We start from the raw sequence: 27,255 nt of genomic DNA, 5'->3' as shown, positions 1-27,255 counted from the left end.
GGTATTATTGACAGCGAGTGAAAAGTGGTTTAAGTCACTAAACGCTGCATTTCATATCTCAGTGAATATTGGTCGTACCAACCTCAAACTTTTTGTACTGGTGTTATTTTTCAATTAAAACTGTTTTCCTAAATTTACGTTAGAAAACCTGGGGCCCATATAAAAAGATAATTTTTTTTTTTTTGAGTTATTTTTATTTTCACTTCAAACTTTCAATATCTAAACTCCAACTGATTTAGAACATTTTTGCAATTGGAAATATACATCTAGGACTGACAGTTGTGAAAATATAGGTCTTGCAGGTTAAAACAGAACACCCTGTATAAGTTAGTAAAATGTGCATTGTTTTTATTTTAAATGTTATACCAGTACTGTTAAGTTATACATCTCCCAATCCATAAAAAATTTACCATTTAGGAAAAAATAAAAATGCCTCAAAGATTCCTACTTTTGTCGCTTAGTTCTTAAAAGTAAGTATTTCAGTATTTTTTGAAAAAATAATTGAAATTTCATCATTAACATTTTTTTAACTAATGAATTGATAACATGTACTTGAGACAAATGTCCATCAAAACTTCCTTTTACTTTCATGTCTTTTTAAGGAAAAATATATTATTTTTCACAGCTCAACCTTCATATACATAAAAAGGAAAGCTGAACGAAAATAATTTATCTCACAGAACATAATTGTCTTTTAATGAGTCTATAATTGTCATTAAATTACTTTCAATTTCAATGTCATACACAGAACAGAAAAGTGATGCTTATGCAAAAAAAAAAAATATTTGAAATTTAACTTCTTCTATAGTTTTCAAGTCCCCCACATTGCATTTAGGAAAAACACAAGCATGAGCAAACAATATGAACAAAAAAAAAATTATATTAATTCGACCAATGTTCACCAAGATACACTATACAGTCGACGCTCGATATAACGACCATCTCCGTCCCAGAGAAAAAGGTCTTTATAACGAGTGGTCGTTATAAGAGGTATGATTAAAAAAATATACACGGTCATCATGCATGCCCCGCTGTTCCGAAAAAAATGGTACTTTTTCAAACATTCCAGTTAAATGCCCAAATTATTTTTATCATAGGATTTTTTTTAGAAAAATCGTGTGCAAAATATTATAACAGAATATTAAACAAATTTTAAAGTAGAAAATATAGGGAGGAAAATGTTACACACTTGCAAATCTGCTACTACTACTACTACCACAACATTTTCTGAAGATAAAACCAGACAGATGTTTGCCTTTTTGACAGAAGTGATTTTTGCGAAACATTTTTTTCTGGTTCAGATATAGGTGATAAATTGTGTTTTTCTTGCTTTTCAAAGAAGCATTTAAAAGTCTCTCGAGAACCCCAAATTTTAAAAACCACTAGATTCAAACACCAAACTACCAATACATTTGTCAACTCCCTTTTCTTAGGAATCTGGAAATTTCTCGATTTTTCCTCCCATTATTTTTTCTGTGCTAGCAGTGGTGAATGGTAATCCCTCCACCCCTCTCAAAGTTCGATTTGACATTGAAAACTTCAGGCAGATGTCCGTAAACAATAATCAAAGTCATTTCAAGCTACAAATTTGTTTATTGGAAAGAACACCAGAAATAGCGTCCGCTGAATTCGGTCCCTGTATTGGATTATACGATACAAAGAGGTCGTTATAATGAAAGCAAATTAACATAGAGTTCATAGGAACGAAGTTGGGACTTTTACCACTGGTCGTTATAATGGGACGGTCTTTATAATGTGTGGTCGTTATAATGAGCGTCGACTGTATCACTAAAAGTATTGGGATACTTTCAAAAATTCACATTTTTACGAATTTCTTGAGAATTAAGAGACCAATTGCTCTGTAATTTTTTCACATAAAAGGTATACTCCAGCTGTTATTTTACAGTAAAAATTTAATCAACTATTCATTTAAGGGACCGGCAACAAATTGAGAAAACATAAAAAGGTTTTTATCATCCTTTGTTGTAAATAGCTGGAAATAAGCTATACATTTCACTTTAAAAACATTGTAGAGTTTATTTTTATAGTTTCGTGGAAGTATCTCTTATACCCACGGAGATATAAAGCATTTCTTTCAAAAATATTTGTTTTATTTTAAGGTTTTCGACTCATAGCATGCAGAGTTTTCTGTCAACTGTTACTAAACTTTCAGAATGTTTAACAGCACAGCATACAAGAGAAACATATTACAGTATAATCTCGATTTAATGATTATCAAGGGACTGGAAAATGTTATCGTTAAATCAAGGATATCATTAAATCGAGGAGCATAGACATTCAATGCAGTCAGATCCAGAGCAATGAAAGGTATCAGATAATTGAGGAAATTGTTAAATTGGGTATCCTTAAATCAAAGTTATACTGCAATAAAATTTGATATTAAAAGATTGAAAATTTGAAGAAATATGAACGTTTAGAGCAATTAAATTTTTACTGCCTATAAGTGAAAGATAGCCATTTATTACCTTCATAATCCAAAGCCCAAGAAGATCCTACACCCCAGAATAAACTTTCAGTTCAATATATTTGAACTTTAAATAATAAATAGACAAAAAGAGGATACATTTTTTAGAGCAATTGAATTATTTTAAATAGAATTCAAATGCATAATGTATTATGCTTTAATTTGTGTAATTAACTGTTTATCATGTATGGCAACAGTCAGATGTCTTATTGTTATTCCTGGGATTAGATCTCTTACTGTTGCTCTGAGGTTACGTGTGTATCTGTGTGTTAGTCAGTTAGTTAGTTAGAGACATGAAACTATTTTGGAGGAATGAAATTCACAAAAACTTTTATTATCATAATGTTGATCAATTCCATGAAAAAAACCCTCACTTTTCTGCGAATCAAATTGAAGGGGTGGGAGGGAAGGGAAATGTGACCTCTGAAATGTCTGAGATCATATATATTTTCCTTTCCTACGTTATTCATTCACTGTCATCCATTTTTTAAACTTTTTTAGCGAATAGAAATGTTTTTGTTTTGTATTTTGTTCAAAATTATATTTTTAAATGGTATTTTCTATGAACATGCCAGGTACACCAGTTTTTCTTTTTATTATTTTTTTAAAGTGATTCTTATTATTTTTAGATCCAAGCTCTAAGACTTTTAAGAACAGTCCTGTCATCTTGGGATCGTCGCTATTCAAACATGAGAAAAATCAACATTGTTCAACAGTTATTTGAAATGCTTGGCAGCGTTCTTTTGTCTTGTGCTAATGATCCGACATTGGAACCCATTGGTACATTTTTTCCCCCCTTTTTCTGTCTCTGCTTGAGTAAAATTGCATGTGTGTTTAATTTTGTGCTAATTTATGTTTGAAATGAATGCTGTGTTGATAAGAATCTAACTGCAAATGAAAGCTATATTTTTATGATATAAACATTTTTAAAAACATTTTGTTAATGAAAAATAAATGCATAAAGTTGTACTGTACCAGATCCCCAAATGTTTAATGAAAGATTTATGCCCATCAATTCAAAATCGTTTTTAACTCATAATCATGCACTAACTTCATTGAATTGCAAGATCTCTGTTTCCAGGTCGGCATTTGGGCACATTCAGACTTTTAGTTGAAATGAAGATGCAAATGTACCCTGCCTTTTATAAATAAAATTTATTAAGCTGAAACTTAATTAATATGTATAGATTTTTTTAATAACAGTAAAAAAATTTTATGAATCTAACATAAGAACCTCCTAAAACTATATTGCAGTTTTTTTTTTTTTTTTTTTGCACTGAAGAGAACAAAATGTAGTCTTTTGTCAAAGAGCTCATTTTTGTTCAGAACATTTAGATCTAATTTCCAATTAAAAACAAAAGAATCTCTTTTAGACTCAAAAAAAAAGGTAAAAAATAATGTGAACAGCTATTATATAAAAAGTATAATCAAGAGTTCTTAATTTTTTTTTTAATTATACATACCCCTAACAAAAGCAATTTTATTAAAATGTGTTTTACTGGATACAGTAAAACAATCTGCCATACTTGATGAGGTTCAGAATTTTTTTTTTTGAGAAAGATAGATTTCGAGATTTGGAGGTTTTTATTAATGCATTTAAATCTGCGGACTATGAGTTGTTCAAGCAATGCGTACTAGGATTGTTTGGTTTAAACCAAATGGGGTTTTGTAAAAAAAACCATGTGGTTTTTTTTTTTTTTCAGAAATGTTTTTTTGAAAAACTTCATTGTTTTCTCCCAAATGTTTTCATAAATTTTACATATTAATGCAAAGAGTAAAATCTTATTAATGCAAGGTAACTAGCAAAGCTTTGTAGATAAATTGCAGCTTAAATAAACTTAAAACTTATATTTTTTTACGGTAATACAAGTTTGCTAAATAGTTTTTCTTTTGTGTTTTTCTTTTTTTTAATCAATGCAGCTTTCCTATTAGGTACATAAATAAATATACAAGGCAGACCAACTAAGTTTTTCTAAAATTACATGGAGAAAAAATCTTTTGCGTTTCAAACTTTTTCCAAAAAGTATATTTCAACCAAAATTTCATTTACTACCTAATTTGCTTCATTACTTAAGATTTATTGAGAAAGATTATGTACCATTGAAGCAATGCATAGTGTATATGAATCTTAATGCTAGAATATTTAAATGAAAGGAGAAAAAAAAACTAAAGAAGTCTAAGAACACTTAGAGTAGGCATAAAATTATGCTTATACCTGAACACTTTTTGAATCCCTGGTAGAAGATGCCATCAGAGCAAGAAAAAAACCCCAGAGAATATCCATGAAACTCAGTGCTCTTATTAAAAAAAAAAATAATGCCAAATTTTCACCTTTTAAAGAACCTTTTTGATCCTAAGATAATAAAAGAAGTCTCTTATGAATGGTGGAAGGATAAATTAACATTAACTTTTATGAGTCTTCATTATTAAAATATGTTAAAAGAGTATCTTCATACTGGGGCTTTTAATTAAAATGATTTTTTTTCTTTGATAAAAAAAATTGTATTACTAAATGCTTTATAAACCAGGAGAAATAATCTCTACAATGGAAAACCATAATGATTTTCATAAAACCTACCTGTCCTGTTTTTATAATTGTTGTCACTGATACATTAGGTAAATATATTACATGATTTGTAATTTTTTTTAAAAAATTCTTTAGACAAAATGTACATTGACCTTTGATTTTTTAAGTTCTGTAATGTACATCAGACTTGTGATTCATTTGTAGATACTGCAAAATACTTTCCATATTTAAGAATGGGTGATTTTAACTTTACTTTTATTTTTTATTTATTGTAGATAGCTATGATTATGAGAAAATTAATTTACAAGAATTTATTTTTGGTTATTTGTAGTTAATAATGTCTGAACTACCACAGTAAATTATTTCTTTGATTATTTATACCAAGGCCCATGAAGTATTTGAGAAAAACAGGGAAAAAAGCATGAGAAATAAAGATTGCTGGAAAATTTAAAAAATTCGAGATATGCAGTTTTTTGAGGTAGACAGGTTCAACTAAAATAATTTTGTTTTAATGTAAGATAACAGGATAATACTCACTCTTTTGTTAAAATTAAGTTGCAATCGAATCAGTACATTTTTGTATACTTTTTGTTAGCTGACTGCATACACCTTGCAGTTTTTCTCATACCTCAAGGGAGTACCAATCATTCTTGTACCAGTGATTTATGAAATAAAAACTAAGGGCTGAATGAAATATTGTAACCTAGATCTATTTCTAAAATGAAACCTAAGAAGAGTTCATATTCTAACAGAACAGCCATCTCTTGCATATCAGATTGCTTTGATTTTCCTCTTTCAAGAATCAGAGAAAATGCCCTCTACCTTGTGATAATTTCACACACATTTTGCATATTTTTTATTCTTGTAGTGTTTAACTGACATGCCTTTACATTATTACATCAGAGATCTGTCCAGGTTTTTCTCAAGGTCATATTTTTGTGAATTTTATAATTTTTTTTTTGTGAAGAATCAAATTTATTTGAAATTTCTAGATCTAAATCAAACATGATGTATCAATACATATTAGATTTCCAATTTGCATATCATTTCATTAATAAGAGGGCTTGTAAAAGGTCTGATCTGGTCAATCAGAACTTTTTTATTGGTCCATCTTGATACAGCAGAATTCTGTGGCCAGTCCCTTTTAAGTAGTTGCAATTTCGTGAAGAGTCCTTAAAAGGACCCAAACTTCCTCTGGCCAGACTTTCATACGTCCATTTCCCCTGCACATATTTTCTCTCCCATTCCTCTTCCGTTTCGTTCCATTTACCTTATTTATTTTTTGATTAAAACTTGTTATACATATTTTAAGTAATTTGCTGTTGTAATGAGAGTAGTTGTTATTGATTTATTGATTTTTTTCCTTTTCACATAAATTGGAATTGTGCAGAATATATCTGTTGAAGATCAGAGGAATATTACAGGATTTTAATACTTAAAGCTGTTAAATTAAGTGACAAATCATCTTTAGAACATCTGGTTATTATTTTAAACCTGTCAAACTTCAGATTGTCTTAGTTTTTAAGACCCCTGCTCAATAATTTACAAATACAAATACAAAAGTGACAACCAGCAACATGCTCTGGGCCCCAATTTACAATCCCCAGTGAAGATCAATGGCCCTCTTAAAACTATCTTCTCCCTTGCTCATTACCACCTCTTCTGATAAGCTGTTCCAAGGTTCCACTACCCTGCTAAAATAATAATTTTTTTCATAGTATCCATGTTAGCCTGAGATTTAAATAGCATAAAACAATGACCCCTTGACCTGTTTACAGTGCTAAAAATCAGCCCCGTAACATCTTTCATTTTAATAAATTTTTACTGAATCATGTCCCCTCGGTCTCTTCTTTGCTCAAGACTGCACGTTTTTAGCATTCTGAGCCTGGAATTGTAGTCTGAATGAGAAAGTCCATTTATTAGCCTTGTAGCCCGCCTTTGAACCCTTTCCAATACATTAATATCTTTCTTAAGATAAGGAGACCAAAACTGAACAGCATACTCCAAATGAGGTCTTACCAAACTTCTATTTATTTGAGTTAATTTATTTAAAATGAATACTTTATTCACCTTCAAGTTCAAAATAATTTGTGGCATTTCATTCATTTCCTCACCTTAGTTTGTTTACAGTTTTTGCCTTCTTTCTTGAATTAAAACTTCTGAATATTATTTTAGAGTTCCCACACAAGGAAAGATGGGCAATGCGTCCACAAGCATCATTGACTGCATCTCATTGCAGCACTGTTGCAGAAGAATATATCAGTGTTTTGAGACATTTGGAGAGTTTACCCACTTGGAAATCTGTAATTGGGTCAATCTGTTTTAATCAACTTAAACTCATAAAGGAGAAACTTGCTCCATTTACTGATATGGTAAATGTTTATTTTTTATTTATTTTATTTTTTTCAAAGCTATGTGTGAAACAATTAACTAAAAGAAAATTATGCTTGAAATGATGAAAGCGACTCTTTTTGAGCCACGATTTAGCCCCGAAAAATTTGTAGTCAGTTTTAACTTAAATTTTATTTGTTTCTGCAAATAAAAGTTCATTCCTTTGACAATAAGCCATGTTTGACGTTCCTCCTAACTTATATAAATTTACTAGAGCTTTTAGAAAAATGATAAAAAAATGCTGAATTTTACTCATTGATAGAGCAAAAAATAGCTGATAAAAATCCCCCCCCCCCAAAAAAAAATTTGAGAGAACAGAAGATTGATACTTACACTATATGACCAAGTATTGGGACGCTTTAAAAAATTCCCATTTTTACGAATTTCTTAAGAAATAAAAGACCAATTGCTCTGTATTTTTTTTCACATGCAAAGTACACTCTAGCTGTCATTGTCCAATAAAAATTAAGTTTACTATTCAATTAGGGGACCAGCAACAAGTTGAGGAACCAAAAAACGGTTTTTGATCATTTTTCATTGTAAATAGCCCGAAATAAGCTATAAATTTCTGAAATAAGTTAAAAATCATCAAGAATTTATTTTTATATTTTCATGAAAGTATCTCTCATATCCACAGAGGTATAAGCATTTCTTTCAAAACTGCAAATTTGTTTTAAAGGTTTTCAACCTCTATCACGCATAGTTTTCCGTCAAATGTTACGAAACTTTCAGAATATTTGACAGCATATTAGAAAAACATAAAAATAAAATTTGAAGTTAAAATATTGAAAATTTAATGAAATATGAATGTTTAAAGCAATTAATTTTTCACTACACATGCGCGAAAGATATCAATTTATAACTTTCATAATCCAAATCTTAGATATATCCTACAACTCATAAAAAAATTCCACTGCAATATCTTTAAAATTCAATAAGTCATCAGGGGTCTAACAAGCCAAATTTCTGTAATTCTTGGATAGGCGACAAATTTAATGGGGTCGTTCGTAAACTGGCAACACTTTCCCATTGTCATTGCAGGGTGATTCATGATAAGAACGGATATTTGTGAACGATCCCTCATGATTCATCGTCTAACCATGAATTGTTAAAATTCGACTTATTAGATCGCTGATAACTTTTTACACTTTAAAGATATCAAGGTGGAATTTTTTAATGAGTTGTAGGAAATATCTGGGTTTCTGATTATAAAAGTTAAAAATTGCTATCTTTCGAGCATGTGCAGTGAAGAATTAATTGCTTTAAACGTTCATATTTCATTAAATTTTCAATATTTTAACTTCAAATTTTATTATTATGTTTCTCTAATATGGTGTTAAACATTCTGAAAGTTTAGTAAGGTTTGACAGAAAACTCTGCGTGATAGCAGCCGAAAACCTTGGAAAAAAATTTGCATTTTTGAAAGAAATGCTTATCTCTCCATGAGTATAAGAGATACTATCACGAAAATATAAAAATAAATTCTTGATACGCTTTTAACTTATTTCTTAAATTTATAGCTTATTCCCAGTTTTTTACAATAAAAAATTATCAAAAACCTTTTTTTAGTTCCTCAATTTGTTGCTCCTCCCCCAAATGAATAGTAGACTTAATTTTTGTTGAAAAAAAGCAGCTGGAGTATACGTTACTTGTGAAAAAAATTGCAGAGCAATTGGTCTTTTATTTCTTGATAAATCTGTAAAAATTTGACTTTTTGAAAGTGTTCCAATACTTTTGGTCATATTGTGTATAACCTACTAAATTTCAACAAAATTTAAAATGATGCTGCACAAAAATGCCTGAAAATTTGTTGATTTCATATGAAGTGACCGTATTTGTAATAATGGGACGCAAAGAGAGAAAAAATAAAATTTGGAAGTTTTGAAAGAAATGTTCTGCTGTCTGGGTTGAAAACCTTTGCTTTAGATAAAAATCATTTAAGGTGCAAGTTTAACATGCAAAAGACAATGCAAAACTTTCAAAAGAAGATAAGCATTAAACTTCCTTCTCATTTACAAAATTCAACAGTTTTTTTGATATTTTTGTTCATTGAATCTTAATTCTTGTTTTAAAAGTATACATATCACTATTGCTCTAAAATTAATTTTTTCTAATGATGTTATTGATTTTTTTTTCTGATATGCTAATGCTTATGAAGGATAGATGAAAAGAGTAGCAGTAAAACTTTTAATTTGTACTTCCAAGTTTTGATTTAGTGATTAACAAATATTTTGCTAAGTGCATTATTCTTTTTTTATTATAAACTTAATTTCATATTTATCACATCTTTTAATTTAATGAATAATTTCAGAATGATTTTATGATGGGGAAGAATCTTGGAACAAATATTGCAGTACTAGCTACTCTTGGAGGAGTTGATAGCAGAATTCGTTTAGGTGGCATGGTATCTGACGAAGATTCAAATCTTGGTGCTGTTGAAAAAATTTATCCATGGGGGAGAATTCATGTTTATTTCCAGGATACCAAAATGATTGGATACTGCTACCTAAGTGAAGTGACCCCTGTATGTAAAATATTTATTTTTTCAAAACTAATTTCTTTGTTGTTTAACTAAGGTGCTTAGTTTTATTGTTCAACTGCTGTTTTTATTGTACAAGGTTTTTTTACTGTTGTTTTTTCTTCAGAATTTAACTCTTTTACAATATTATACACTTATTAACTTGTTTTTTTTAATAAAATCCATTATATGGTTCTATGAAGTCTTTTCAAATTAATGTTAACATGTTAAATGATGTGTATTCTTCTCTGTTAGACATTTTTCAGCAAGTAAAAATTGACTTTGTTGTGTTTAGTCTGAAACTTTCAATAAACATCTCTAAGAGGTTTAATTTATATTCAAGGTTTGTTTGCACAGTGATGTTGATTCTCAATAGCTGCATAAGGTAGTATATATGTATTCCTCCCCCCCCCCCAAAAAAAAAGTCTGGTTCAAAAAGTAAGTTACACTCGAACAATTTAGGTCAAAAAACTCTTTATTGAGAAGCGTGCTATAATACAATATGACACAGATACAGCATTCTAGTTTAATGCAAAATCTCCCAGTTGCTGGAGACATTCGTCAGACTGAAGCACTAATCGTTCGATGCTCTGACGCTAGAAATCCGCTCCCTGGTCCTTGAGCCAGCTTAGAACAGCTGTCTGAACCTGGTGACCACTGGTAAACTCTCTTCCCCCCAAATTTTCTTTGAGTTTGCCGAACACGTGGAAGTTGCAGGGCGCCAGATCTTGCGCCTTGTAAGACAATGCGCGCCTTGTAAGGTCTTGCATTGTCGTTGTTAAATCTAAACATATTTAACTTGTTGCAGGTACGGGACATTTGATTTAATGTCCTAGATTCTTACTTCATCATTATTTTAGTGAATTTAAATTCGAGACACAACGCTAAACTTCAACAAAACTATTTATTAAAAACAAATTAAAAGCATGGTCAGTTTAAACACACGTGAAGAAAAATGAAACAAGTCCTGACTACCACAACAGTGGCAGTTTTATACATTAGACAACACTGTTGCCACACCAAAAGTAAAGCCATTAGAAAAATAGAACAAGATTAATTTGCATAAACATTAAATAAACAACGTTAGTAATTAAATATGAACACAAAACATTGAGAATATTCTATTATTCAAATTCTCTATTTTAAGTTCCAACATACTCCCCATTATGAGTTGGTAGCAAACAACTCAAAATATACAAAGGACGAAGAAACCAATCCAACTTGTCTGAAATTTTGATCAAAGTGATGCATTTTTTGATATTTTCCGAGATTAGTTCTCCTGTTTTCATTTCCAAAGAAAAAACCCGCTGGATAGGCCGAGTAGTTATCCCAGACTGTGTTTTAAGTTTAACGGTTCGAATTTTCCCGTCACGCCCTGCAATTAACTGAACTACTCTAGCTAAAGGCCAATATAAACGTTTCTTGAAGTCATCCCCAATCAAAACTATTTCATTTAATTCGAGTTTTTTACTGCTTTCATTCTGCTTACTTTTTTGAACTAGCTGACTGAGATATTCTCTTCAAAATCATCCCTTTAAATCCCCTAAAAGTTTAGCCTGGTATCTGATTCGTTTCACTAAATGTTTGCGGTGTATTTCATCCAAATCTCTAACATTAGAACTACGATTCTCAGTCAAGAACATAGATGGAGTCAATGGAATTAAATCGTGAGAATTTTCCCCAACGTAAGTTAAAGGCCGTGAATTGATTACTGCTTCGCACTCGCATAAAACAGTTTCTAACTCTTCATAGGATAAGACGGAATTTCCCAGAGTACGTCTCAACAGTTCCTTGACTAGCCTAACCAATCTTTCCCACCAGCCTCTGCACCAAGCAGCTGTGGGTGGAATAAACTTCCAAAATATTCTCAACGTGTTAGTTTCCCTTTGAATTTTCTCCCATTCTAAGTTTGAAAATTCATTGAAAGCTCCTCTAAAATTAGTTTCGTTATCAGAATAGATTGTTCTTGGCCTTCCCCTCCTACTTATAAATCTTCTTAAAGCCAATAAAAATGTTTCCGTTGATAACGAACTTACAAGCTCAAGATGAATCGCTCTATAGACGGCACACGTGCACAACACAATCCAAACCTTTAGACCAGATTTTAAAAACAGCGGACCTGCCAAATCAGTTCCCACAATTTGAAAAACAGCACAATCCTCAATTCGATCTGCTGGAAGTGTTGTAGGTTCACACGGCATTGACCTAGCTTTAAACCTTTGACATTTAACACAATTACGCAAAACACTACAAATAGTTCTACGAGCTTTAAGAATCCAGAACTTCTCTCTCAAAATACGTTGCATCATTTGAATTCCTGCATGACAATTTTTCCTATGGGTATATTCAATTAGCATTTTTGTAAAAATACAATAACCACGTAAAAGATAAGGATAAAAAAAGTTCAATTTATCTGTACTTTCAGTAATACAAGTTTTTACTCGTAAAAGGTTATCTTTATCAATTATTAGTTCAACAGTTTTAACATTTTCAACATTGGAAAAATAAGATTTTTGAACCGAACGGATCAGTGCTTTCTCAGCATTTTCTATTTCATCCACAGAAATAGAAGACTCTTTATTAGCATATTTATTCTTTTTACAGTTATTTATAAAACGTAAAACCCAACCAATTATTCGAATCATTTTACCATAGTCAAAAGTTCTTATGGCGTACCAAGGGGGAGAGGTGTCAGATGCATTAACCAGTCACCAATTTGACACGTTTTCTTTCTAAATTAATTTCCTCCGAAGGACACTCGATTTTGTCTTTTGGCCAATGTTCTGGATCCTCCTTAAGCCACAGAGGTCCGGTCCACCATTCAGACTTTACCATTTTCTTAATGGAACAGCCCCGGGATACCATGTCCCAAGGGTTCATACTCCCTGGGACCCATCGCCAAGACTGAGGTCGAGTCAATGAATTTATTTCTTTCACACGATTTGACACGAAAACTGACCAATCTCCTCCCTCTTTGATCCACCATAAGGCTACAGTAGAATCAGACCAAAAGTTACTTTACTATCAGGTAAACTAAGAGCATTACTTACAGCAAAAGCTAATCTAGCCTCAATGCAACAAGACATCAATTTCAACCGCGGAATACTTAATTTCTTTAAAGGAACAACTCTTGCTTTTGCTCTCATAAGAGTAATCTTAACTTCAGATTTTTCAACCACTCTCAAAAACACACAAGCAGCATAAGAATCTTTACACGCATCAACAAAAACATGCAATTCAATGGTTGCATTGGAGCCGATATTACGAGGTATTGCCACTTCTTTCAACAAATGAACCTCACTAATCCACTTATATAAGTCCTTTTCAGTATCAGGTGGCAATATCTGGTCCCAAGAAATCCTATGTTTCCAGGTATTTTGCAACATAAGTTTAGGAATTAGTGTAGCTGGAGATAACAGACCAATAGGGTCAAATATAGATTGCACTACAGATAAAATAAGTCTCTTAGTGAGTTTCATATCACAATTTAAAACCTTAAAGTTAATGTTACATCTTAAAGAATCCACATCCAAATTCCATAACATTCCCAATAGTGATGTGTCACCAGTGTGTTTTGTTGTGTATTTACAAGCCACGTTGCTTTCCCAATTTCGTAAATTTAGACAAGCTTTAGATAAAATAACCTGAGCCTTTTCAATAAAATGCTCTTCTTCATTAATATCAAGAACACCGGCATTGCAGTTGTCAACATAAAAAGATTTTTTTAACTTTTCAACAACATCAGTATACTCAAGAGAAGAATGATCCAAAAGGTGTCTAATCGAGGCATTGAGCAAAAATGGGCTCGGTGAAAATCCAAAGACTAGACAACAATGGCGGTAAAAAATTTCATCATCAGAAGGATAGAAAAATTGCAAAAAATCCCTATCCCTATTAGCGATACTTAATTGCAAAAACGCCTTTTCAATATCTGAACTTAAACCAATAGGGTACTGTCTAAACTTGTCTAGAATATCCGGTATCAGTTCCATAAGATTTGGACCGTTAATTAGACATTCATTTAAAGATATCTTTCCCCTTTCCCTAGCTGAAGCATCAAAGACTGGCCTCATTTTCCTTGTTGCACTACTATCTTTGATAACAGGTCTATGCGGCAAAAAATGACATTTTTTATTTAACTCACTCTCAGGTACTTTTTCTATAATATTCATTTGTTCCCATTCATTAAAAATACGTTGATAGTCTTTTAATAAATTATCACTACTTAAGCGTTTTATCATTTTCGCATTGCGTTGAAATGCTAAATTTCTATTATCAGATAGTTCTACACTATACTCTTTCCACGGCAATTCTAACTCATATCTTCCGGAAGGATGTATAGTTAACTTTTCCTGAAATTTAACAGACTCTTCTGCATACTTTTTATTCCTATCCATTTCTGCAATGGGATCAGAAATACCCAAACTTTCTAAATTCCACAGTTGGTGTAAACTACTGTTGTTTACATGCAAGGAAAGCGAAGTCAAAACATTGTCCCTTTCATGTTTATAATCTATTTTACCCATAATTACCCATCCTAACTTAGTTCTAGTAGCTGTCACTCCAGAATTTAACTGTACATGTTCCCCTGTTAGTAATTTTCTGAGAACATCTGCCCCTATCAGTATATCAATGTCTTTTTCCTCACAAAAAGAATCACTCAATAAAATGTTTTTTCTTTTTAGTTCTTCGAGGACATGAAAATCACCAACATTCGGGACAAACCCGCAAATTTTCCTCTCTGAAAAAACTTCGAAACAACATTTATAAGTGTCATTTAAATCACAAACTTCAAAAGCGAAAACTGAATGAAGCATAGGTTCCGTTTCTTTACCTAGCTTAAAATGGTTCTTATTACATACAGGACATTTTATATTTGCTTTGCATTGATGTTAAAAATGGTTAGGATTTAAACAGCTAAAACAACATTTTTTCTTAAAAACAATTTTTTCCCTTTCACTTAACTCATTCGCTCTGCTTTAAAGCATTTATAACTTGGATGGTTTTTTTCACAGAAAATACAGCACAAATTGAACTTACCCTTCCCAAAATCAGTGGACAAAAGCATATCAGAAGTAGGCACTTCACAATGCCCTGAATTTACACTACCTGAAACACTCGCATTATTTTTACTTTTTACGTTCCCAAAACCCGATCGAGCCAGTTTATCATCTCGGCAGCTTCAACTTCATGTCGTAAAAAACACATGAGTTTATCTAATGTTCTTTCAGAGTCTTTGCAATTCCCGTCAGGTGTCCTTGTCCTTTCCCAGGCGCGCAAAACACTTTCTGGCAGACAAGATTCAACAAGCGGACCCAGGAATTCCGCAAATTTCTCTTTCGTTCTGCCTAAACTTTCCAAGGCAAGCAATTTGCCTTCTATAGAGAATTGTACAGAGAAGCTAAATCTATATTCGAATGTCCAGAAGCATTTTTCATAACCAGACTTAACAAGTCTCTCACATAGATTTGTACGAGTAAATCATCTCGCCCAAATCGTTCTTTGAACTGCTCAACTGCCCTTGGGTGGTTTTCCGCAGTAGGGGGAAAACTGCTTAGCAACTGAAATGCACGGGAATTTGGCACAACACATTGGCACAAGTACTGGAACTTATCTTCCGGGGAACAATGTCGGAGTCCTCGTGTATCTTTGAAAACTGACTCCAGAAGCACAAGAGTTCCTTAGGATCTCCGGAAAACTTCTTTAATTCGAGAAGTGGGAGCTGAAATTTACGAATCTGGGGTTTAGAAATTCCCTTCTCGTCCAATACCTCAGCAGCTTTTGAACTCTTCATAATCGCAGATAGCCTATTTTCCAACTGCACTTTCAAGGCCATGAAAGTATCCCGATATGTTTCCGATGCTGCAAATTCGCTCAAATATTCGGCTTCTTCACTAAACTTTAGAAGAACGGCCTGCTGAGCTGCGTCCAAACGTTCAAATTTATCTTTCAGCTGACCCAACAAAATCCGCAGATTCTCACCATCACTAACTTCATTAGAAAGTTCCTCAGTGATTTTTTTACCAAGCTGAGAAAAAGCCGTCCTCTGACCTTTCTGTTGAGCTTTCAGTGTATCCATGACTCAAATACAATGTCCAATTCTGAAGCAAGAAACTATCCTGTCGCGGACACCACTAAAATTAGGTGGTACAGCTAAGGCTCTCTATTTTCAGTTCCAACAGTCGTGCAAGAGGACAACACCTTTGCTTAACTTTCCATGTCGCTCATTTTTCACAGCTTTTCCCACAAAAAACGTTCTGTTCCACAGACTTGAATGTTGGAGTACGTTTCTAGTTGCTGCGCCATTTTTTTCTCGTACTATGCAGCAACGATTCAAACTATCCAAATGAAATTGCTGCAGTTGGAAGCTGTGGAACTAAAATATCGTCTGTGCATGTTTCCCTCTTGTTACGGGATGCTGCCATCTATTAGGAAACAAGTGTAACTTATGTTTTGAATGCCCTAAATAATAACCTACTCTTATTATTTTTACACTAAAATTTGTTTTTGCCCAATGAAGATCTGAAGTGCCGTTCCATGTAAACAAAAAATCATCTCATCAGGTGACATGATGTTATTTGGATAATTTGTTATATTGAACTGGGTTAAGTTTGAGTTCTAAGAAGATAAGGATGATAATAATGACGACAATGACAAATTGCTGTTTCATGAAGAATTAGCATTAAGTCATTTAGAGATAAATATTGAGCAAATTTAATGAAGCAAAGTTGCGTTACCGATTACTTATTTTTTTATGCCAGAAAGGTACAAAGTTGGCAGAAATTAGAGTTTTAAAACATGCTATGATTTATCAAATGTTTTCAAAAGATCAGATGTCACTTTTCATTAATTTGTTTTTGCTGTACATATTTTTAATATCCATTATTTTTGTCTTGCATTAATTTAATATAGAAATGATGTATTACAAATGAAACATGTATAAGTTTTCTTTTTTTTTGCTTGCTCTATTCTGATCTAATAAATCTAAATAATAATCAATATTTTATGGTCTAAAATCTGGAAATTGGCACAATCTTTGGTCCCAAGCTTTACAATTTTTTCACTCTACTGTATGTAAGAAAGCTGATGAAAGCAATGATATATCACAACTTTGCCATATTATTGGGCTGAAGCAGGAAAAAAAAAACACATCTGATTTTCAGATTTTGAGGCACACACTTCCAGTGGCATCATTTTTCCGACAGTGAATTGCATAACCCTTGAAAATATTTGTTACTATTGTTGTAAGTCATGTGATTTTTATTTATATTTTCCTGTGACAAACATGCTAGTGGTGAAAACAGTATTCTGTTTATATCTTTACTTAAATTTAGAGCTTGAAGGAGCAATTAGAAACTGGGAAGCTTCAAAAATACTTTTGTTATTGATTAATGTAAATTAGACCTAAATTGAGACCTGTCCCATACTTACTCGCAACAAGTTCTGTTGTTATTTGCACAGAGTATGTATTTAAAATGGTTTGGAGTTCATGTGAATGTTTTGGGAGAGTAACAATTAACATTTATTTCTACAAAAATTTGAAGATGTTACCTTCCTTGTATATATAAAATATAGCTCTGCATCCTGCTGAGCAAGCATTTTCTATTCACCATAGGTAGCAGTCTCATAATAAGATCCATTTCCAAACCTTCCAGAGTGTGCATGGTACTTGATTTCATTTCAAGCTTTTGTAGTTACATTTTGAATGTTTTTTCTTAACTTCACTGTATTATTTTTTGACAGACCTCATGTATTTTCAATTTTTGTTGACTGATTAATTAAGTTTTTATGCTTAAATATACTAATGAAAATTAATTCTTAACTTGGCAACTTATCTGACAATTTATGTTAATGTTCTTATACAATGTATCTTCAGGTTCCTTGTTCAAAATTTGTAATGTGTGATGAACTGAAATGTGAAGAAATGACATCTATTTGGGCATACTTGTTGGGTCTTGCTGTTGGCGATGAATTTCATGCAGAACTGAATAAGACTGTTCCAGAAAGTTCTTCAAGCACTAGTAAGTTTAAGATTTCTAAAATTTAATCATGATCACAGGGCAACAAAAAACATTTTTTTTTTCATGCCCCAAGTTTTGAAGCGGTTTTTAGCAAAAATTGGGGCTCTGATTCGAAATATGAAATTAGTTTTTCTATATTAGTTTTAATTTTTAAATCAGTGCTGCTGTTATGCTCAAAGTGTGCAGTTTTAACTCCCTTTTGTGCACTTATAAAGCAAGTGTAGGCTTCTGAAACAAAGATCGCTTCTAGTATATCAGTCTTATTGTCAGTCTACCACCAGTTAATTAAAAAAAATTTATGCGATATTTGACAAGTTTAGTAACAATGCTTCAAAGAGGTCAGGTCAACTAGTGAGTTCTTACCTTGCATATGATGGTTTCGCGCAATTTGTGATGAATTAGAACTTGGTATACAATACTTGTAGGACCCGATTAAGGTATTTGGTGACCCTAGAACAAGCAGTTTTTGGAGCCTTCTATAATCAAACCTTCTAGACACAAAAATTCATGGCGAGTCCAGAGGGGCGATTTCACACACATACACACACACCCACACACACACACAGGGGGTGTTGAGGTACTCAACCACTGGGGGTATTTGTTGGGGGAGAGAACATCCCACACCTTAACTACACATAAGAAAAGGCAAAAAGAGAAAAAAATATTAATTTTCTTTTATATTCTTTGATAACAGACAAGAATAGTTTTAGTCATTTTTGGAAACTTGGAAATTGGACACAGCGCATGGCAATAGCTTAGTCTGCTTGTTCAGTAATCAGGCTCTATATATTTGTGCATCATATTGAACGAAATTCCATATTTTGTGTTCTGTTTGATGTATGGATTTAACTTTATTCCATGGTCCCCTATGTTTCACAAAAATTTTGTAACTTACAAATTTGAGCTCCTAGGCAAAAACAAATTTCATATTTGAATTCAGAAGACCAATTTCATATGAAATCAGTTCAGAAATAATCAGCCCCAAAGTGACTGTTCCCCCATCTAATATTTCAAAAACTTGTTTTATAGCATATATTTTTGCTCCTTGTATATTTATACATTACTATTTGTATATTTATTTATTGAATATTCTGTATGCACCAGAAATTGAATTTCAAATGACCTTAAGAGGGTTTTTTTGAAACCAGTATATTTTGATTTGAATTAACATCATTTTCCTTTTTCTAGCTAGCGCTTGTGCTTTTGCTATGCTTTTATGCTTTTTACCAGTTAACTTCTTGCTTTTAATCTAAGGTATATGCATTCTAACCATTTTTAATGAACATCTATTTTGCAAATTTCTTCATTTTACAGATTGTTTCTTAAGTGGTAAAAACATTTAAGATATTCCTTGTTAAGCAAACTCTAACTAAGCTAACTTTTTTTGAAACCAAATTTTTTTGACCCTGTTTCTTTAATATTCCTAATCTTTCTAATCCTTTCATGAAGCTTCTTGGAATAAAATTGATGTATAAAGGTATTAAAAAAAATATATTGCTTTAAAATTTAATATTCCACCAAGCAGTTTATCAACCATAATAACAATTTAAAAAGTGCCACATGATAAAAAATGATTCATCAAATTGTTCTTTAAAGAGTTAAAAAGTCTGATGTGGATGAAGTGGTTTTGAATCTGATATGCACAATTGCCAGATAAAAGTTTCTGTATCTGTGACTTTATGATTAAGAAAGCTCTTAAACACGTTAAACTTGACAAATTTAAGGATACTGTGAACGGATAGACAAATTCAAAAGTACACGGGATTGCTTCAAAAGTATTATCCAGGAGTGGGATGATAACCATATTGAAAAAAATAGAACTTATGTTTGTTTTGATTAAAACTTTATTATGATATTGCTTAAACCAAATTTTGTGATAGTTTGAGTTCAAGTTTTCAGATGCCATAAAATGAAATGCTGAACTTCAGGTGTTATTTATTTCTTTACATTTATTTTAAGCTTTGTTATACCAAGGCTTCAAGCTCAGCCTTGGTTATACATAAGAAAACCAATTCTTGAAAAAAAAAAAAAAAATGAATAAAGAATGAAACAAAGGAAAAATCATTGTTATCTTTGAAAAAGTCATAAAACAAAATTTGGTAACATCACAATTTTCCAACTTGCTGCTTTAGCATAGTGAGAATCATTCTGAATAAAAGCATTTATTCATCACAATAAACTGTTTACTTGTTGTTGTGTCCCGCGGCTGTGGCAAAGAGGGGTGGCATTGCCTCACAAGGAGGGTGAACTTCTAATAAAACATTACTCTGTACATTTAAAAAAAAAATCAAACAGGGCCATGTAAAACTGGTTTACATTACAAGAGAGAGAAAATAACATCCAGAGCACCATTGGGAATGGAACCCACGACCTTAGGCATAAGAAGCAAGTGTTTCTACCTCTCAGCCATGAGCCGTGGAGGTCTCCAATGAAATTATAGTGAATTTAATGGATACATTACCCATGCAATATTGAAGGGAATTTCTTTTTTCAATGCAATAGTTATAATCGTGCTGTTTTTGTATTATATCAGTAATAAAATTGATTTTGATGTGTCTATTATTTTTAATAATTTATTTTGAATAGTGATGCTTTTTGGAGTATTTTTTATATTTGTAAATTTAATAAGTTCAAGTAAAAAAAAAAACTTGATTTTTACAGGAATAAAATAAATAGAACTAATTTTCAAAAGTGTTATGTGTTTCTTTTGTATATTGTATGAATATATACATTTTTGTTTTGTTTCCAGAGTACTAAAAATTAAAAAATAAAAGCAAAGAAAAAATTAAAGTACTTCATTAGTATATTTTGCATTTATTTTTATATAGGTTTTATTTTATTAAATAGGTAATATTATATAAGTATGTATTTAATAAAATAAGCTTAATGTTAAAGTGTTGTAAATGAAAATTCTACTGTTCTTTTTAACCGACTTCAAAAAGGAGGCGGTTATCAATTCATACCGTATGTATGTTTTTTTTTTTTGTTTGTCCACTCATAGCGTCTCACCTAGTGAACCGATTTTGATGATTCTTTTTTTAATGGATAGGGGATGGCTCAACTTAGGTCCCATTATTTCGTTTGACCATATTTGTTCTTTAGAAAAAAAGTTATGGGCAAAAAACAGTAAATTTTATGCAATTTCCCTATTAAATGATTTTGTAGCGAAGTTCGCACTTTTCATCCGTGGACAACGGTGGCTCAGTGGTAGAATTCTCGCCTCCCACACGAGCAACCCGGGTTCAAATCCCGACTAGGACAACGTGTATTTTACTAAAATTTCGTTTCTACTGTTTCCCGTATTTTCTCGAATCTTCTATTAATTTCTGTATCTTTCCAAGTCCGGAAAGTTCCAGCACTTTCTCAAGTTGTATATAAGGAGATGTAACGTTCATTCGTGGTTCTGAATAAAGATCTCGAGTTGAGACTAACGAGTATTCGCTTCATTTGGCTTTCACATTGTCTTCGCTTTCTTCATCTACGCGACAATAGGAAACTCATTGTTATAAAACTTTGGTGCCCTATAACATTAATAGTAATTGTAATGATAATTTTGAATGAAGGCTTCTCTGAAGCAAGCATCAAATTTCTTCAAGGGATATTTCGATAATGGGGAATCTGACGCTGTCGTCTCATTTTTGGCGTAAATAATTTTATTTTAGTAACCCTGCTGATTTATAGTAACCCTATGTGAATTATCAAAATCTTCCTTTCTTCAGTGTTATTGCTCCATAGTAGGGGTAAACCTAACCTGGAAGCGAGGTGATGCAGTGATTAGGATCTGCTTAGCCTTAACAATGCAAGCATTAGGTTTGACTCAACTACTCTGTAGTATTTTTATCGTTATCATCTAGGCCGATAACAGATGATCGGGGCTAAGTAAGAAAATACAGAATTGCATCATGAGCAACTTAGATGCTGTGGAATGTAAATTAGTTAGGAAAAACGTAATACTTAAATGGTTATAATTAAATTAACTACGCATGATTTCCAGAGAGGAACAAAGATAAGTTTTTAGTGCCAATCGCTTAAAGTTTAACGCGTGTCAATAGTTTTTTTTTTTTTTTTAGTATGGAGCATTTTTAAGAAAAAATGTGAATTATCGTGATGGTAACTTCTTATTATTTCTAAAATACCTACATTTACACTAAAAAGAATGAAATAAAAAAATTTTGAAAAAAAAATAGAACCGACTTCAAAATTGCTCTAAAAAGTGAAAAATAATTTTATTCTTTAAACACCATCGATAATGCTTTTAAACATAATTTTTGAAGTTGGCGCAAAAACGATAGATAAAATCATTCACAGTCATAACTCAAATACAACTATAAATTTAACCAGGACCAGTTTCTTCACTATCACATACATTATGCATTGATGACGGCATATTTGAATAGCGATATAAATGTTTCGTTCGTAACTTTGGATGCTTTTCTGAAAAAAAATATGAACGAAGCATGGTTACACTGGATTTTACGTTTTGTTTTTGCGCCAACTTCAAAAATTATGTTTAAAAGCATTATCGATGGTGTTTAAAGAATAAAATTATTTTTCACTTTTTAGAGCAATTTTGAAGTCGGTTCTATTTTTTTTTCAAAATTTTTTTATCTCCTATTTGTTTTTTAAAAAAAAGTTACTTTCAAAGACGGCAGTTATGTATTTTTCATTATATACTTTTTTGTTTATGTCTGCAAGTATACTGACCATTAAAGAAAGTGAGTGAAGGCTTATTGTGAACAGCAATATATTTTATAAGTGTTGGAGTAACTACTATTTGAAGAATAGTTTGCAAGTTATATTAAACAAATAAATTTAGTTTTTTCTATTCTTTAAATTGTCACAAAGTTATTACGTGCATTCATCGTTTAATATAATTGTTTTTTCCCCTTTTAACTTTAGGTATAAATAAAGCACAACTTCAGCAACAGTATTTTAGCCTTAATTTAATTAAAGCTCTACATGTACTGTTTAGAAATCAGCATTTGTTACAGAAAATAATGTTATGTCCTTATCATCAGACATTTTCATCAAATGATATGACAAGCTCAAAAGAATCTGATCAAACAAATGATATATTGTTGCTTCAATACTTAATGGCTGCTGCTAGTCAACCTTCTCCACTAAAATCTACTTTTTCCTGGGAGGAAATAGAGGTAATTTGACTGTCCTGATTTTGTAATTAAACTTATAACCATAAATTCATGTTCTCCAGTTAATGATTTTTTTTTTTGAATACTCTATTTTAGCTAGTTTTTAGACATAATGCTTTATAAGAATCTCATTTATTGTTTTCTTTCTATTAAAAAAATGATTTCTCACTTTCTTTCATGAAAAAAGACTGCTGCATTAGCTTTATCTCAGTACCTGATGTCAGTGTCCACAAGACCAGCAGCCTCCTTTGCAAATGACTCTCAAAGCCCGTGCAATGAACCTGGGAATAGTGTCACTAGCCAAGAAGCAAGGAAAACACCTCCAATAGCTAGCTCAACTACAAAGCAGAAACGAATGCGAATGAAGTCTTCTATGTGTGCTGGGCCTGAATCACAAGAAATACAAATTTTTACAGAGATGGGATTTTCAAGACGACATATCGAACTGGCTTTTAGTAAGTATATAATTTTTATGAAACTGACTGCAATTAGTATTTTCTGTACCTACTTGTTTTATTTATTTACATGAATTGTGTAGTTAATAAAATCCTAGGTATCTGAAATTACAGTAGGGGACAGTGTTGTACCTTGATACATTTTTCTTATTTTAATTTTTATTGTCAATAATTTAAAACAAATTAAAAATCTAAAAGCCACATTAAAATACCCTAACATATTGCTCTGCAATACATTTTTTTAAATTCAGATATTTTGAAAATAAAATATATCCTGTTATTTCAAGTAAGAATTCAAACTGCCCCAAGATACAACATCCTATTGTTCCTTGGGATACATCCTGTTGTACCATGGGAAACTCTTTATGATTCTGGAAATAGCCATATACCTAAACCAATTTTGTACCAAAAAACAGTAAAAAATATGTCAGTATATATGTTCATGGTAATGAACTAAATCAAGAATTAATGAATTATTTTCTAACATGTGTTTATCATCAGATTAGAATTTTTTTTCATGATCCTAAACTTATCTTAATTATTAAGAACCATGCATATGTTTTACCTGGGAATGTGTCCTAAGGCACAATATGTTTGACTGTCCTAAGGTACTATCATCACATGTTTTAAGAAAAACCAAAATGGTCGTTAATCTAGATGCACTTTTATTATTTTCTCATAACCAAAATATTTATAGTGCTTCTCTTTTATAGCAAAATAAAATTCAGTTGGTTAGTTTTAGAAATACAAAGAGAGAAAATGAAAAAAAAATGAATAAAATATTTACTCTGAAGTCATGAAATTTTCTTTCTCTCACAAAATCATCAATTTAACTCTTTTGATGCTGATTGTTACTGTGGCACTATTTTGTAGTGAAGGTTACTATTAGAGATTATACAAAAAACATGGCTGCTAAAAATAGATTCTTAGAAATTAGCAGTGTCTCAAGGTACAACACTCTCTCCTACATTTAATAAAAGTTCTATTAGTTTTTGTATTAGGTTAAATTTAAATCTTTCATGCGGGAAAAGCTTTAACTTTTTCACATGGAAGTGCAAGGATGCATATTGTCGCATCCGAGCGACAATAAGATATCTTACTGTTACTTCTGGGATTAGATATCTTACTCTTGCTCTGAGGCGACGATATGTTCACTGCACTATCTTTTCTTTACAGAAAGTGGATTATCTTTTGTAAAACGTGAATCACTTTCATTTTAACTTTTTATCAAGTTTTTTAAGAAGTAAATACAGAAAATTTATTTTTATCTTTTTTTTTTTTAATTGTAGTTTAAAAGTATGCACTTTGTTTGAAAATGTAGAAGCATGTTATGTAGCACAAAAAGTTACCAAATCATTATAAAGATAAGATAAGTTAAAGCAGTTCCTTACCAATAATTTTGTGATAAAACACTGATCTTCTTTTTTAATACTTTTTTTTATTAAGATTACTTAAAGCAATATAACTAAGTAATGCAAAAAAACATATTAAGATTTTTGCTTATGGTGTACATTTAGTTGGTAGACACTTCAGAAAAGTATGCTTTTGTCTACTTTCTCTCATGAAAACTGACATAATTAATGATGAGTTAAGCAAAAAGTTTAACCTTTTTATAATTTTGACCAATTTCATGTATGTTATACATCAATCACACCAGTATCATACTGCTGTGAGAAGGTAAAGGACAATATCTGCAGAAATGAGTTCTTGAGATATATTTGACAAAATGTGCTTTAGATTCCATACTAACAGTAAGGAAATGTTAGAATTCAGTGGAAACCAAAAAAGATGCTTTTCAATAAAGCTAAAGTACAATAGATGACTAAGCAACTAAAACAATAGATGACTAAAACTGCAAATAAATAAATAAAATTTAAAAAAGAATAAAGGAAAATGTGCAGGTACTGTCCATTATCTACCCATGGCAGCATAACGAAATGTGTAACTTCAAGACTCCGCAGCGGCCATTAAATACTGACCATTCATAAAGATGATTGTAATTGTAAAAGTGAAATTTTGCAAAAACTAATTTTTTAATCTGATAAAGTGAGCAATCAAGAACAAATCAAATTATGCACTTATGATTTTATAAAAAAAAAGATATGAGCCTCTAAAGCTGAATGGTACTTGAAATAACTCGCCCATTTACAGATCAAATGCTTGAATCTCATTCTTTTAGTTTTGTCTTGAACCCTTTGTTATGACATCCTTTGTTTTCAAAATATTTTTAAAAATGTTACTGCAAATAGTCGAAACCAGTGGTGCCCAACCTATGACCAGGGGATCACATCCGGCCCAAGAAGCTGATCCGCATGGCACAGTTTTGTTCAAGTTACAAATCAAAAAGCACAATTAGTAAGGTAGAGCAAAAAAAACCTTTTTTAAAAAAGTTGCTATAGCGCAGAAAAGTTGAGTTTAGTTAAGACTTAAAACACAAAAGAAAATAATCTTGAAATCAGATAATATCCTCCAATTATGCAACCAGCCTGAAAATTTGGAAGTATGGATAATTTTATGTTTTCTTACAGATTTTTAAAAATGTTTGTTTCAATGTTTTTTTTTAATGCTCTAAGATGAAAAAGTTGCAATCGGTGAAGCCTTGAAAAATTAAAAAAGAATTTTGAAACCGAATAATACCTCCTAATTCAAGAACAAGCCTGAAAAATCGAAAAAATTGAGTATTTCATCTTTTCATTGTGTTTTTTTTAAAAAAATTCCTTTTTTTTCTTTTTTCTTTCTAGCATTATAGGGAAAAACCTTTTAAGAATGCTATATTACTCATAAAATTTTTTTTCTTGATTTTGATGGTCTCTTCTAATTATGCAGAACTCCCATTCTTTACAACAATGAGCCATTTTCAGATAAAAGAAGATTTTAAAATGTTTAGCAAAGTTTCCACCATCTAGTACACAAGCGTTATTGTTTTAAGTGTGATTTGTTGAATTTCATTAATCAGATTTTTTTTGGAAAACTCGGGCATAATTTATCTGGATTTCATGTTGCTCCTATGTAGCCGTCTCTAGATTTATATCCGCAAACTTTAAACCCTTGAGGACCAGCGCACAGAAAATGAAGCGCTGCCACTGGACCAAACGTTCCGAAATGGAACGCCGCCATCGGTCTAAGCATTTACAGCAGTTAAGCCTAACTTTACAAAAATATTCATATAAAATTAGCATCTCAAAATAATGACTTCAAAATTTTCAGTTGCATAAACAATGTACTACTGATTACTATTCATTAATATAAAGAGTATGACATTAATAAAAGGGAGTGAAATTAGTAGAATACTAAAATTTTAACTATGTGCCCAAAACTAAATGATATGTGCACAAAAACAAAGTTAGACATTGTGAGTGTGGAATCAAAGAAAAAGAAATGTGGCAATAATAATCTGTACATAATGTAATTTTAAGGACTTAGGTCACCGAATTTAAACTAGCTAAATTTCCACGCGACAAGTCTTAAAACTGTTTTATAATGCAATTGAAAACATTCCCCTTCACTCACTTCGCTAACCATTTTTATTGCAGTTTTCCGGTCTCCAAATGAAAAAGAATAAATAAAGAAGAACAAAGTCAGAAAGGATTCAAAAATAATCATGAACTTTAAAGCCCCTTTAAATCATTCGTGTGCTTTCATTGAACGGGGGGAATCCCAATATTCTGGAACACATATGCAAAAATGTTTTAACCTACCTCCCCTCCC

General features: G+C 31.5%; 1 protein-coding gene across 1 annotated transcript in view; it reads left to right on the top strand.

Moving 5' to 3' along the window:
* LOC129231190 (E3 ubiquitin-protein ligase HERC2-like) overlaps nt 1-27,255 on the top strand; it is a 323,605-nt gene that overhangs the window by 123,740 nt on the left and 172,610 nt on the right. The window contains exons 32-36 of the mRNA XM_054865437.1: nt 3,115-3,265; nt 7,188-7,384; nt 9,715-9,927; nt 22,934-23,095; nt 23,280-23,547. Coding sequence (XP_054721412.1) covers nt 3,115-3,265; nt 7,188-7,384; nt 9,715-9,927; nt 22,934-23,095; nt 23,280-23,547 — 991 coding nt within the window. The remainder of the gene's footprint in view (nt 1-3,114; nt 3,266-7,187; nt 7,385-9,714; nt 9,928-22,933; nt 23,096-23,279; nt 23,548-27,255) is intronic.

The sequence above is a fragment of the Uloborus diversus genome, chromosome 10 (assembly GCF_026930045.1).
Source record: "Uloborus diversus isolate 005 chromosome 10, Udiv.v.3.1, whole genome shotgun sequence".
NCBI classification, from domain to species: domain Eukaryota; kingdom Metazoa; phylum Arthropoda; class Arachnida; order Araneae; family Uloboridae; genus Uloborus; species Uloborus diversus.
The sequence above is the reverse complement of the archived record's forward strand: the minus strand, read 5'-3'. Positions and strand labels throughout refer to the sequence as shown.